This window comes from Sus scrofa, chromosome 2 (assembly GCF_054392235.1).
Source record: "Sus scrofa isolate SSC_HxYL_T2T_F1_AM1 chromosome 2, Sscrofa_HxYL_maternal_Yorkshire_Landrace_v2.0, whole genome shotgun sequence".
Taxonomy (NCBI): Eukaryota; Metazoa; Chordata; class Mammalia; order Artiodactyla; family Suidae; genus Sus; species Sus scrofa.
In genome coordinates, this window is record NC_139384.1 from 112164476 (window position 1) to 112180016 (window position 15541).

Here is a 15541-nt window from a genome sequence, read left to right on the forward strand (position 1 = left end):
GAAGTATAATTACAAAGAAAAAAGTATAATACAATATGAACAGTGCAAACATTTAAGATTTTTGAAGATTTGTGTCAGTGAAAAGCATAGAGAACACTAAGTCAAAAATACTCAGCAGTTTTCATTAATAAGTGTTTTTCATTTTATTAAAATGGTAGAGGTGATTGTTAACATGGACATGACTTTTTTATGATCCAAATTATCTTTTGGTCATTAATCCTATAAGAACCAGGAAGAAAACTTACACAGTAAGAAATATTTGTTAAAGCAAATTAAGACGTTACCATAATTACAAAAACATTTTGATGGAAGTATTTTCTTAATTCACAATAATAAAAGTAACAAAATTTTAAGTAAGCATGATTCAATCAGAATGGAAGAAAAAGACTGTCATGTTCCAGGGTCTAAAAAAATTAGTCACTATTCAAAAGGAGTTACTGACTTTTTATATTAAAAATTTGAGCAAAAAAGATTTTGACAAATAACAATTCCTTTGATTTACTTCAAGGAATATGCATAAAAAAGTCAGTTTCTTCTTGATATTTATTTGTATCCAAGAATGGTACCGCCACTGAACAAATCAGAAGGTTAGTTTATATCTCACATATTTTACAAGTTATAAGAAGAGCCAGGGCTTAATTAATTACAGGAAACATATACTCCTTCGCTCCCAAGAGCCATTTATTTCTCGAAGTGAGAAGAAGCAATGATGGAACATTGTTCTCATCATACACTCCAAAGAAATAGCAACAAAGGGATATATGAATTGAGAAAATTGAGACAATCTCAGACTCCATTTTCAGTGATCAAAACCAGTAAATTCCATGGATCTTCCTTCTCTTTGGAGTTGTCCCTACCTGAGCATCATTATTTTAATCCTGATCTGGAGCAAAGGCATTTTCTAGACCCTGTGGTACATAGAACAGAAACCAGATGCTGAAAATGATGCTGAGAAGTGACCAGAGATTAGCAAGAGGATGATTTGGATGTGATCGATCAGTATGATTTCTGTTTACTTAAAAGCATCACACGGTTTGCTTAAGGTTTATGGGAAAAAAAAAAAAGACTGAAGAGTGATGAAATCCCGAGGTATAGTTTGAAGAGATATGAGAGATTGGGAAAGCAGCTGATAGTTCTTCTCAACAAGAAAAGCTGAAAGACCACATGCTAAGCATTACCTTACTTGATCTTTTCCAACTCTTCCTCATTAGCATTGTCTGCAAATGAAATAAAGTATTTTCATTATCTTATCACTCAAGTACAGGATGGGGCAGCCAATTGTTTTCTGGAGACAGCTTAACATTAAAACAGCAAACAGTTTCCAGCAACAACTATACAAGAAGAGAATTGTTTTTTGTGTACACGCAGCTAGAAGAAGCACCTTTAACATTCAACCAGTCTTTCTGGGGAGAGTTCATTTGCTTTATTCTTTTGTACAAAGAAATGGGACAATATCTTTTAAATAGAATGGAAAATTTGAAATATCTTATTGATTAGAAAAAAAATACGTGGAGTCTCACGATTGGCAATTGTTCCTTTTGGCAGTGAAGGCTGAGGTAAGTATGATTTCCAGATATGTAATAAATTTTCTCTTCAAACACATTCAAAGTCTGTTGCTTTGGCAGCATCTTGTCTCTGCTTCGGGTTAACGTTTAATAACATCAGGGTTTACGAATGCTTTCAATTAAGAAAAATTGCCTCTTATTGTGATGGCTATTAGTGGATCTTCCTGCTAAGTGCTTAGCCATAATGTAGCTTTTAAACTAGATTTTTTTGTTGTTGTTTTTTTTTTTCTTTTGCTTTTTTAGGCCCTCACCCTCAGCATATGGAGGTTTCCAGGATAGGGGTGGAATCAGAGCTATAGCTACTGGCCTACGTCACAGCCATAGCAATGTGCCATACGAGCCGCATCTGCGATCTACACCACAGCTCACAGCAACACTTGATCCTTAACCCACTGAGCAAGGCCAGGGATTGAACCCATGTCCTCATGGATACTAGTCAGGTTCGTTAACTACTGAGCCATGACAAGAACCTATAAACTAGTGGGTTTTTAAAATTTTTTTGCCATAGTAAGAAATATTTATGAATATAAGTTTAAATTAAAGTTGACGGAGGTTTTCAATGAGTGTTCAAGATCACTGATCTCTTAAATAAAGTCAGCCATAAAAATCCAGAGACTTTTAATTTCCTCTAAAGTTTAAAAAATTTCTCAGTGAACACTGAGGAATTAACTTCCTGATCATCTCTTTACCCCCTCTTAGCTTTATCATTACCTTTAAGGCAGATGAAGCAGTGACTAGGGAATATTTGGAGAAAAGAATTTGGTTTCTGGAAACGCTTGCAATCTTTGTAAATCGAGGAAGTGCACTTTATGGCTATATTCTCCTTCAGCAGAATTCACTCTAAAACAGGACCACTTCAGAAACCACGCATAAGTTACAAAAAATGCAAAAAATGCAAGATTTTAATATAAGATTAAGTCATTTAGAAAGCAAAGTTTAGTCTAAACCAAGAAAAAGGCATTATGTAGAGGTTCTAGGACAGGAAATGAGAAAAATCACGAAATTGTCAAAGATAAAGATGCCTTCCTCTTTTCTGTAGACAGTTATTTTATAGGTTATATTTTCTCTACATACAAAATACGGTGGAGTGATAGATTTCCCAAGGTTATAATAATTCCCTACTTTTTTTCAAATGGAGCCAGGCACTGCAAAGCATTGTTTTATATTTTTTCTAAGTACTAATGTCCTATTCATTTTGAAGCAACAAAATCCATCATTGGGCAGAGATGGATGTGTAATAGATGTTTGTCACTGATGTTAAATGAGTTACTGTCGTCAGCATCACCATCACCACCACTTTCTCATCACCACAAAAAGGCAATTGGAAACAAGATACTTATGCGGTAGACCATGCACATAAAAACTGCCCTATTAGGAGTCAGATAATAAATGCTCAACTTTCTCAGAGTTCCCATGAACAAAGAATGGTAATATCTAGGGACAATGTTTTGAGTCAAATCAATTGAGAACAATTAACATAAATAAATCAAAAAGTAACATCTCAACTCAGGGCTATTTATCATCATCCTCTAGTATCTAAGTATCTTATAAATTTTCATTTAGTAAGAAATGCTAGACTATGAAAAAAGGGCTAAGAACATGAGGAAGAGTTGAATCTCTGGGCCACACTACTCAATATTATACAGATTCAGCACTGCTGGTCAAAGATACAGTCTTTGACTCACAACCACTGTATGCAATTAACCTTCTACATAGAAAGCAAACTACATGGTTGGTTTTTTCCTGTTCTCAAAATCAGTTTTACAAATAGGTTCCATGGTATTATATTTCAGATTGGGACACTAGCACAAACAAAAAGTAATTTTCCCTAAGCCTAAGTATGAAAGATTTGGCAGTTAACAGGGACCAGTTCATTATTTTCCTGATTCAGTTTCTCAAGTTCAGTTAGATCCAATGCTTCTCAAAATGGTCCCAGATTTCTGCTTCTAGAGCTAAATCAACTAGCTGAACACTAGGTTAAAGTATCTCACTCCCAAGTCTCTTTTTCTTTTTAGATGGGTGAGTTAAGGTAGCTTCAGTAACACTGAAAACAATAGAAAAGTTTTCTAAAAAGTGAATTTAACAGACATACAATTAACACTATTACCTTTGCTAACTGTGAGACACATTAGAGAAGAAAGATTGTTTGGGGAATGTTAAAGATAGGAGATGAAGCAAATTATAGAAAAATAAGATTTACATTTGCTCTTTGATCTTAACTTCAGCTGAGAAACATATGAATTTGTTTTTCAAAGTGTCATTATCTAATATGTTAGTACAATTCATAGTATTTATTAGTAGTTCAACTTTCTTTGAAGCCAATAAAAGGGTAAGTAGCATAAAAACATGGCCTGTGATAGACCTGCAGAACTGATTTTGTCATTAAAAGATTCCACAATCTTAATCCATTTTTTTAGTTTATCTTTTTTTGCAGTGATTTTTTTCAAAGGCTATTACATGGCTACTACAGATATTTTAAAAAAATCACAGAATGGCCAGATATTATAGTACATACATATTATAAAACATATATATTAGAGGTGTATAAGTGGATATTTTTCAAATGATAGCATTTTAAATTTAGAAAATTTTCAAAAATAATCAATGGGAAACACACTTCCTTAATCACTAAAGATCAAATAAGGTTAATTCATATGTTTCTTAAATTTTTCTATTTTTTAGCTTTAGCCAAGCAATTTGTAGGTCTAGGCTGTTTAAGAGAATGTGTAACACAAATTAACTCACTTTTATTTCACAAATTCTCCAATGAAGAAAGCTGTGGATTGAACTCTGCTAGAAAAAGAGCCAGAAAGAACCCAAACGCACTATCAGACAAAAATACTATATACAGGACACACATGTATGCACTACACATTTTGGAGTTTCAAAAACAGGGCATGCATTCAAAACAAAAATTACAGTTGTCATGCAAGTCATCAGTATGCCCCCCAGCAAGATTTCGGTTTCTCCTACACACAATGCTGAAAACTTAAAAAAAAATGTGTGTGTATGTATTTATACACACACACACGTACATATATATATATATATATTACATACAAGTATGTAATACACATATATATATAAACACACACATATATATCTCTTTACATCTGGGATTTTTAAATAAAAGACAATTATAAACTCAATGGAGAAGATTTTAATATAAGCAACTATGAAATACTTTTGCTATGACTCATATTTACTTCTTATGTAGCTATAATTAGATGTTGCATGTTTGAGAGGCTTTAGTAGATAACAGTAGGCTGATGAGGTTTTTGATTTGTTCTTCAGATTTACTGAGTTCCAGAACTGACATTCTATACAAGGGAAATCATACCAACCACATGACTCATGGAACATATTGACAATATTAACAGTGTATTAAATACTCACCAGATAACTGACTTAGAACTCTTAGCATTTAGTGATACTAAGTCCTCTGTATTTCCAGTTACTCGTTGCTTCCTACTTTTGATAGCATTACTTAATAGTAATGTTCTATTTTCATTTTTTCATTTTTTTTCTTTTTGCCTTTTTTTTTTGTCTTTTTCCTTTTCTAGGGCCGCTTCCCGTGGCATATGGAGGTTCCCAGGCTAGGGGTCTAACCCGAGCCACAGTTGCTGGCCTACTCCAGAGCCACAGCCACGTGGGATCTGAGCCACGTCTGCAACCTATACCACAGCTCAAGGCAACGCTGGATCCTTAACCCACTGAGCAAGGCCAGGGATCAAATCCTCAACCTCATGGTTGCTAGTTGGATTCATTAACCACTGCACCACGATGGGAACTCCTAATGTTCTATTTTCTATTTGATGGTTAGGATTTATTGGTAAATGGCTCTTGAAACTCATATCATCCATTCTCCATGTTAATACCTTTAAATTATTTAGCAACACTTTATAAACACAGGCCTAAGAACAAACATGTGATTTTGAATTCAAGTCTTAAGTCCTAGAAGCTTAAAATAGATTATTTCTGAGCTAATAACCAAAGAGAACCAAATTCACAATTTCGCTGTGTGAAGGTCCATGAAAATCATCCTCTACTTTTTCCCTATACGTCTTTCTGACTATTAAATGGAACTGTGGAGCATTTAGTAACTGATTTCTAGTTGGCTGCATTTTGAGTTTGAATTTCTCTAAATAAGATTTGTTCTTGGATAATTTGTGAAAGTTCAGCATCTCATTTTCATTCAGCACTACGTTCAACATTTCAGGCACATAAAAATTTAATTTGAAAATACACTGGATAACTGATTTTTATTTCTCTCTTCAGGGCCATACCTGTGGCATATAGAAGTTTCCAGGCTAGGGGTCAATGGGAGCTGCAGTTGCCAACTTATGCCACAGCAACACCAGATCCAAGCTGCGTCTGCAACCTACACCACAGCTCATGGCAATGCTGGATCCTTAACTCATCGAGCGAGGCCAGTGATCAAACCCACATCCTGATGGATACCAGTCAGGTTTTCAACCCACTGAGCCACAAGGGGAACTCCAAACTGATTGTAACCCAGAAACCTCAGATGTATTCCAGGGAAATATATTTAGCTAACACTAGACATGCTACCAAATGAAGAAAAAACAGTGATGTACTTCTAATTCATTGTCATCCTTTAGAAATTTTGTGAACAATATAGACTGATTTTAATCAGATTATCATTAATATAACAATTTTAAGAATTCAAAAGGAAAATAAAATAATCATCGCTGATATTGTTAGTGATAATCTCAGGGATTTGAATATTGAAGTAAGAACAAAACCTATAATACCTTTCCCTGGACTTTTGAGGCATCCTTTCGAATTGTCTTAGAGATTCATTTACAGTCCATTAAATAAATAACCATGAGGTACAGAAAGATGGATTAGGTCTTGAGAAAAGTCACAATAATAAAGGTAATCGGAAGCAACAGTTCATATATATATATATAATAATTATTTTTTTACCAGGAGGTTAGGTGAGGTAAGTACAGCATAGGTATATTTACGTAGGACAAACGACCTTCAAGAAGGCTTGGACTTGAGAGAAGGTGAGCTGTGTAGGAGTTTGTATGGCTGGGATAGAGGTCTCAGGTGAGGGAACATACATTGCTCACTGGAAAACCTTACAGTCCTTCATCAAGAGTTTCATTTCATTAGAGAAATGACCACAGGTCACTGAACATTTAGAAGAATAAAGAGGGAGTTCTAGAATTTGGCACAATGCTTAAAGGTGGTCAATAAGGGTTTTTTTTGTTTGCTTGTTTTGTTTTCTTTTTTGGCTGCACCCATGGTATATGGAAGTTCCTGGACCAGGTATTGAATTTAAGCTGTACCTGCAACCTATGCCACAGCTGCAACAACGTCAGATCCTTAACCCACTGTGATGGGCCAGGGATCGAACCCACATTGCCTCAGAGACAATGCTAGAATCTTAACCCACTGTGTCACAGTGGGAATTCCCAAGTGTTTGTTTGTTTGTTTTTAATAGATACCTACAAGTGGTTCTTATTTCAAGTTTCAAAATCTCCTAAGTAGTGTTGCTTACCCATTTTAGAGTTCTTAATAAAATAGCTATAGAACTGCTATATAGACCAAAGTAAACAAAGGGAAAAAAGCAAGTGCATATGTCCTTGTTAGAAATTTTCATCATGTAAAACATATGCTCAGAAGCCCCAGTCCAAACCTAGGAATCAGACTAGTCAGGACACCAGGGAGACCAATAGAATGTCCTGTAGGAGACCTTTTATGCTTCCTCCTCTCTCCTGACCAACTCCATGCTCCAGCTCATGATCACATCCGTCCACAAGGAGGAGCCAGTACAGCCACATGGTCACCCTTCTCTCTGCTTCTCAGGTGTGGTCAAGATGGTTCACCAGCCAAGGGTCAGCTCTGGTATCAGCTGTGACCTCTGTGCCTTTCTGAGGAACTGGGCCCTAATGTGCCACTTACTTCTCTGATCAAGAAAAGAGAAGCCAGGTGAGAGTCCAAAATTAGAAGGAAGACAACACTGTTTTTCAGTTGCTGCAGCAGAAAAAAATCCGGTACTATTTGGGACTGCAAAGGGGGAGGCATGAGGAAATAAGGCAGCAAATAAAAAACAATTGGCAGTTAAGTTATTTCTTCCAAAAGGCTAGGGTAGACAAAGAGACCTCAATCAAGAAAATGACAGGAGAATCTCAGGAAGAGCTGTTTGCATTAAGGATGAATGCAGCTGGAAAGATGCCGTAAGGAGAAAGGATAAGGAAGAAATGATTAATAATGCCAGATTTTTGATGCACAACTCTTTGTGTAACTGACCTATTTGCTTTCCTATTCATGTTCGATAAAACACTGGTGACCAGTAACCAGGCACTGTAATATTTTTATTTATTTATTTTTTTGGTCTTTTTTGCCTTTTCTTGAGCCGCTCCCATGGCATATGGAGGTTCCCAGGCTAGGGGTCCAATTGGAGCTGTAGCCACTGGCCTACGCCAGAGCCACAGCAACGCGGGGATCCGAGTCTTGTCTGCAACCTACACCATAGCTCACAGCAATGCCGGATCCTTAACCCACTGAGCAAGGCCAGGGATCGAACCTGCAACCTCGTGGTTCCTAGTCAGATTCGTTAACCACTGCTCCACGACAGGAACTCCAATATTTTAAAATGATTTTTCCTAATCTGAAAGACATTGGGCCTAAATAAGTTTGAGCAGTAGTAGCAACAGAAGGATTTCTTGCAAGAATTGTTGAAGAAAAACTAATATTGGGAATCACTTTGCCTGTGCTGACACATATTTCTGCCTAATTCAGAACAACTCAACAGCTTCATCTTAAGCTTTCTTGCTACTAACTTGATCCCTCAAACCTTCAGTTTGATGTTAGACTACTGAATAAATATTCTTTTTTTTTGAGTAAGTATTCTTTTAATGTAAATGATCAGCAACCTCTCCATCATCGAATCACCCAAACAAGCAAAAGACCTGCCATATCATTTGGATCCCCAGTAATATTGCCAGTTTGGAAGGTTTGGAGACACAGAAGACCTCAGGCACTTAGGTATTTTAACTTATGAAGTGCTGTGCTTCATTAAAATAAGAAAGAATCCCAAACAAAAATAGTCTATCACCCAGTTTTGTTGATTTTACCTCCTACAGATAAATTTATTCATTTCTTCCTATCTCTACCTCTTACAATTCTAATCCAAATCTCCATCATCTTCCACCAGGATTTTCAAAAGAGCTTCCTAACTGGCCTGCAAGCATCTATTCTTATTCTTTCATCTGTTTTCTACAAAGCAGCTACACAACAAAAGGCAAACAAAGTTAGGCCACATCTATTTACACACTTTACAATGGCTCCCCATTGCTCTTTGGGAAAAGACCATAAACCTTCACATGGTCAATGGTCCCTGTGCAATCTGGACATCTCCCACACTCTCTTTGCTCCCACCTTCTCTAAGCTTTAGGACTTTTTTAATTCTTAGCATGCAGCTTAGTTTCTCTTGCCACAGGGCCTTTGCACATACTATTTTTTTTCTTCTTGAAATACTTTCTTCTTTTCATTTGGCCTTTATTATCTCCTCTTCACACTTCATACCCCATCTCCCATTTGACTTCCGAAGGAATCCTGCTCCCATGACTAGAATAAATGCTCCTCTATTTGCTCTACAGGAACATGTACCTTTTGTTCATGGCACCTAAAATCATTGTCATTTTACATTTCCTTCAGTGATTAGTTGATTTTTGAGTTTTCCACTCAATTTCCATTTTACTATATGCTAAGGGCATAGCACAGGACCTGGCTTACAGTAGGTTCTTTGTGAATACTAGGATTATTTAAATAAAGCAGTTAATAAACATTCATAATTTATTCTTGTGTATGGATTAGCCAGCTAGAATATACCCCTTGGCTTGTACTGGGTGAAATAATGTATTCTAAATTGATGACTTTTAAAATGATGGGCTTTCATTTCTAAATGTTCTCTGCCAAAAATGTCCTTATCCCCCCCTTTCACCTGCTCACAGGGGCTACGCCTCTGCACACATATGGACCAGACGTTCTTTCATGAACCTAAATTCTCACTGTAGGTATTATTTGAAAGTACTTGTTGGAAAAGAAATTCTTTATCCTTACTGAATGAAGTATAGATATTCACATCACACTTAGCAAATAATATATATGAATATGCTCATTGTTTAATTTTTAAAAAGGACAGAGAAAAGTACTTTGAAAGGACTGTACTTTTAAATGACTTTAAAACACTTCCAAATTTGAAGCTGAAATTCACTATTTTACTCTACAATCTTGGGGAAAATGCCAATACCTTTCCAGCAAAAAATACATACTAGTGTTAATCCTGTATTATTTTAAGATGGCAATACACACACTGCTGAAATAAAGTATTTAAACTTGTCTAAAAATAATTGTCTACTCCTAAAATGCATTGCAATCAGAACTAGTGAGAAAAGCTTCCGGCACATGAAAGAACCGAGTCTAGTAATCTCTGGTATATTGTGGCAGAAAGTGCACTGGCAAGCATACCGATGCAAATCAAACCTGATATTTTTTAGTGTCACTTCAACCGTGCTGGAGTAACTGGCTCCTCTGTATTCCTTATCAGTTTCTCATAGCAGCATGGTGTGGAAGAAGTACAGATAGCGAGGGTTGGAAATGGGTAGCATCAATATGGAAGCCCATCAAGAAGATGAAAAGTATTCACTTATTATTCAACAAATAAATAGTGGAAAGCAGAAACTCTATTGTAATTTCACCTCATTTTCTCTGTTATGGTACATCTGACAATACAATCAAAATTGCAGGGTCTGGATACCTCAGTGTGGAATTGCAAATATACCATTCACTAATAAATGTGATCCCTGGATGAATATTACTGTTTGCTACAATATAACACATGTGAAACTGAAAAATAAAGTTATGATAAAAGATGCAAATGTGTCCTTTATTTACAACAAGAGATTCTGATCTGGAGAATAAAATAGGAAATGTAAATTCAAGAGATACAACACACCAGGACTAGTGTCACCCAGGATACTCGGAAACAAAGGACAGGCCAGATTTTCTTATGCTGCTTCTCTTTAATATTACCTCTGGGTTCAGAGAGGGCTCACGATATTCAGACAAGTGAGGGCAAGAAAACCCCTACTGGGTTGTGGGGGAACTTACCACATCCCTGTGTTCTCCTTCTTTGGGGGTAAGGATGACTGAGAGCAAAATAGTTCCAAGATCATGGTCAGGATAATGGGGATCTTTCAGTGTCAAGGTCACATCCGTAGGCCTATGATATAAATGTTAAGATTTTTTAACATAAAGTAAACCATCACCAAAACAAAAGGCAACCTACTAGATGAGAAAAGATAGTTATAAATGATATATTTAATATTTAATAAGGGCTTAGGACCCCCAATATAGTAAGAACTCATACAACTCAATATTAAGAAAACAAGCAATTTGATTTAAAAATGGGCACAGGGAGTTCCCACTGTGGCTCAGCAGTAACTGGTATCCATGGACACGAGTTTGATCCCTGGCCGTGCTCAGTGGGTTAAGGATCCAGCGTTGCCATGAGCTGTGCTGTAGGTTGCAGACGCGGATTGGATCTGGTGTTGCTGTGGTTGTGGCGTAGGCTGCCAGCTACAGCTCCAATTCAACCCCTAGCCTGGGAACCTCCATATGCCATGGGTGTGGCTCTGAAAAGACAAAAAAAAAAAAAAAAAAGAAAAGAAAAAAAAAAAGGGCAGAGGACCTACATATACAGGTTTCCAAAGAATACATGTAGATGGCCAATAGACACATAAAAAGAAGCTCAAAATCACTAATTATAAGGGAAATGCAAATCAAAGCCATAATGACATGTCACCTAACACCCATCGGAATGGCAACTATTAAAAAGCAACAAATAATAAGTGTTGGTGAGGTTGTGGAGAAAAAGGAACACTTGTGCACTGCTAATGGGAATTTAAACTGGTGCAGACACTATAGAAAATAGTATAGAGTTTCCTCAAAAAGTTAAAAATAGAACTACTATAATCCAGCACATCTACTCCCGGGTATCTAGCCAAAGAAAACAAAAACACTAATTGGAAGAGATGCAGATACTCCTATGTTTATTGCAGCATTTTTTTATAGTAGCCAAGATATAAAAGCAACCAAAGTGTCCATCAATGGATGAATGGATAAAGAATAGATGATATTTCTTTGTACATACATACAAAGGAATATTACTCAATCATAAAAAGGAATGATATCTTGCCACTTGCAACAAGATAGATGAACCTGGGGGGCATCTTGCTAAGTGAAATAAGTCAAAGACAAATACCATACAATTTCACTTATATATTGAATCTAAAAAAACAAAACAAAACAGAAACAGACTCAGATACACAGAACAAATTGTTGCCAAAAAGGGGGTGGGGGTAGGGATGGACTAAACAGGTGAAGAAAGTTAATAGATATAAACTTCCAGTCATAAAACAAATACATGGGGATATATGGTACAGCACAGACAGTATAGTCAATAATGTTGTAATAATTTGTGTGGTAACAGATGATTACTAGATTTATTGAGATCATTTTGTAATGTATATAAATATTGAACCACAGTGCTATCTATATACTTGAAACCAATATTGCATGTCAACTATGTATCCATAAAAAATAAAAAAAAGATTTTATTAGCTGAATAAACTAAAATATATTTTATATCATTAATTTTGTTAAAGAAAAAATGCAATTTTGTTTTCCTTTACTTTTCTGGTATAATTTTTTTAATTAAAATATCATCAATGTTATTCAGTTATATCATCAATGTATTCAGTTATCCAGTAAATCACTGGCCAGTAGGGTATGCTTAGATTCACTGCCTGTTTCAGTCATTCATGGGGTTCCATTAAGGCCAAGAAGGAACAACAGTACTGAGAAACCTCTAAGTCCCTTCTCTCTGATCTCTAAATGCAGAGAAAGCAACAGCAGCTATTTTGTATAAATTTGAGTCCAACAACTAAGTGAGGATCATTTACTGACCACTACTTTCCTTTTAGTTCTTTAGGTTTTTTTAAAAAATACGATGTAGAATAAACAGATAAGTGGGAGAAGAGGAAAATTAAAATATAACTTGCCATGTATATATTATAAACATACTTTTAAAAAATGTATAGTTACTTAAAAGAACTATTGAATCACTTTTTTGTACAGCAGAAATTATCACAACATTGTAAGTCAACTATCCTTCAATAAAACTTTAAAAAATGAAAAAAAAGAATTCATTTAAAATAATGCTTCTCTTAGAATAGATTTACAAGGAGATCCTGCTGAGTAGCATTGAGAACTTTGTCTAGATACTCATGTGGAGGAAAAAATGTAAGTGTAATGTATACATGTAAGGATAACTTGATCCCCTTGCTGTACAGTGGGAAAATAAAATAAAAATAAAATAAAATAATGCTTCTAATTTTGGCTGTTTAAATCTATGCCTAAATAATTTTTAGATTCATAAATGTAAGGAAACCAATACTTAGAACAGATGATCAATATTTAGAAGGCTTCAGAACTGGATAAATATCTCTGAGGAAGAGACCATGAATTGCTCGATATTACCCACAATAACTTTTGGAAAATAACGTAAAATGTACATTCAACTGACAATGTGTAGGTAATACCTTCTTTCCATATTTCAATTAATATTGAACAAATGGGAGTTCATGCCCTTCATAAAACTAAGGGACTGTGGAACATTTAGCTCCAAACTTGCATCTTGAAATGTTGGCCAATTAGCAATGTATCCTTGCTTGTTCAATCATGTATTTCTTTCATTCACAAAAGACGTATTAAACACTTAAGAAATGCCATAAACTATACTAGGTTCTTGGTGAAAAAAAAAAAAACAGTTGTCAAGACCAAAGGTAAGATACTTGTCTTCATGGAGCTTAACTTTTAGTGAATGATACAGCTGGTCTCTACTACTGAGGAGAGGGCTGGCTTGATAGGGAAAGGTGGTCCGAATACAAACTTTCAATCCTGGCTGCACTTCAGAATCAACTGGGAGGCTTTCAGAAAGTGCATAATCTATCCATGAGGATTCTGGTTCTGTAGATCAAGGGCGGAGTCTGGAGAACTATATATTTATATAGGTCCCCACATCATTTGGGGGAACCACAGGTATTTTTCAATGCTAAGATTTTATACTACTTGGAAACTCTTTCACATGATTCTTAATTTAGCTATGCAAGGAATAATTTTATGAAAAATATGAACAGTTTTTTGATGCCAGGGATTTTAATGAAAATACAGCGAGTCTATCAAAATGATAATACACATGTTATAATAGTTGTGATGCAAATACCTCCAATGTTAATTTAGTTATAATTAATCCTTATGGCTTGATGGTAAAACTTTTTTAACAAATGCACATTAGGCATTATTAGTATATGTGTATATATATGTATGTGTATAGGACTCTTGTACTGAGGAGAGGGCTGGCTTAATAGGGAAAGGTGGTCCGAATACATACTTTCATTCCTGTTTATATAGAGTTACAATTTCATTTGGTTCATTTTCATCTAATAATGATTATACATAAAGAATACATTACATATAAAAACTTCATTACATTTTTGTAATGATTGCACAATAAAGATGTAAAAACATCTGAAATTGCTTTATGAAGCTTATGTATTATTTTATTCAAAAGTAATACCTTAATGCTTATATAGTAGTATAAGTATCTATATGGCTACTATTATTGTCCATCTGCCTACACTCTGAGACTACTAATTTCTCTACAGAAAATGTAATGGCATGCATAAATATGTGATTTTAAAATGTAGTAATTTGTTGATTATGTGATTTTGAGGGGAGGTAATAGCTAAATTCACAAAATAAGTAATGCGGTAAAATTAATACCAAATGCTTGTGTATAATCTTTTTTTTCTTTTTTGGCCACCCTGCGGCATATGGAGTTTCCAAGCTAGGGATCAGATCTGAGGCACAGTTTGGACTTGCACCACAGCTGAGGTAATGCCGGATCCTTAACCCACTGTGCAGGGCTGGGGATCAAACCTGTGGTCTCAGTGCTCCAGAGACTCCACAGATCCCATCGCACCACAGTGGGGACTCCTACAATCCTTTTACTGAACCATCTCATATTTTTTAAATTTAAAAATTTTCACCAATAATTTATCTGTAATAGAGAAAAAGAGATATTTTATACTCTGTGATTAAGGCTAGTAATTTGCCCAACCTTACACAGAGTCCACAGAGAAAGTACTGTTACCTTGACAGAAGAACAGCACAGCCCATTCTAGTTGGAGCTGAGTTGCATGATAATGGACTACCTACAACACCATCTAGGACTTCCTTCAGCTGTGCTGAGGTGGGGTCAGAAATCACCCTGAAGTCAGGCCTGCGCAAGGCTCTGGGTTGGAATGAAGGTCATATAGGATGTACAGAAAGGGTCGATCTTTTGTCCAGTTTGAGGCACAAGTGACTGTCAGAAGACCAATAAGCTGCCATTGTACTCAGACTATAAAACATAAGGGGTTTCACTATTTATATTCTGTCTACATTTAAAATAAAAAGTAGTGATCTGGCCCATTACTCTGCTTTCCTGCTTTCTAATAGTCACATGATTATCTAGAGCATCTCTTTAAAACCACCAAGGAAGATTTCACAGCTTCCTTTGCAACCCATTTTAATACTGCTGGACCTTTTAAAACCTATTTTTTTTCTGTAGTATTAATCAATCCTTAGATACTATATTGAAATACATTAAAATATATAATTCCATAATTAGGTGCAAAGTATGATTAATATGAATAATGTTAATTTAGTAAAAATGAATCATTGGTTTACACATAGTCAAACAAAGATAAGCTAACATAATTGAGTAAATATAACCAATTTGCCTCTACTTTGGGGCCACTCCTTGGTAACCTAGGAGGCAAAATTAGATTCTACTATGGCTTAAGGGATAAGCGTTGCTGTTTCTGAAGGGCTGT

The 15541-nt window shown here is 35.6% G+C and overlaps 1 protein-coding gene across 42 annotated transcripts in view; it reads right to left on the minus strand.

Annotated features, from left to right (window-relative positions):
- Nucleotides 1-15541, minus strand: part of MCTP1 (multiple C2 and transmembrane domain containing 1) — a 537796-nt gene that overhangs the window by 235424 nt on the left and 286831 nt on the right. For 14 of the 42 annotated variants that reach the window (XR_014838294.1, XR_014838292.1, XR_014838290.1 and 11 more), the window contains exons 5-6: nucleotides 10713-10824; nucleotides 1179-1217 (exon numbers count right to left, since the gene is read on the minus strand). Coding sequence is in view for 29 of the 42 variants with exons in the window: in XM_021084539.2 (XP_020940198.2) it covers nucleotides 1179-1217; nucleotides 10713-10824 (151 nt within the window). In the remaining 13 variants the exon portion in view is untranslated. Of the gene's footprint in view, nucleotides 1-1178; nucleotides 1218-4310; nucleotides 4359-10085; nucleotides 10153-10712; nucleotides 10825-15541 lie in introns of those variants that run through there. The other 28 variants (XR_014838295.1, XR_014838291.1, XR_014838301.1 and 25 more) reach the window with 4 other exon arrangements.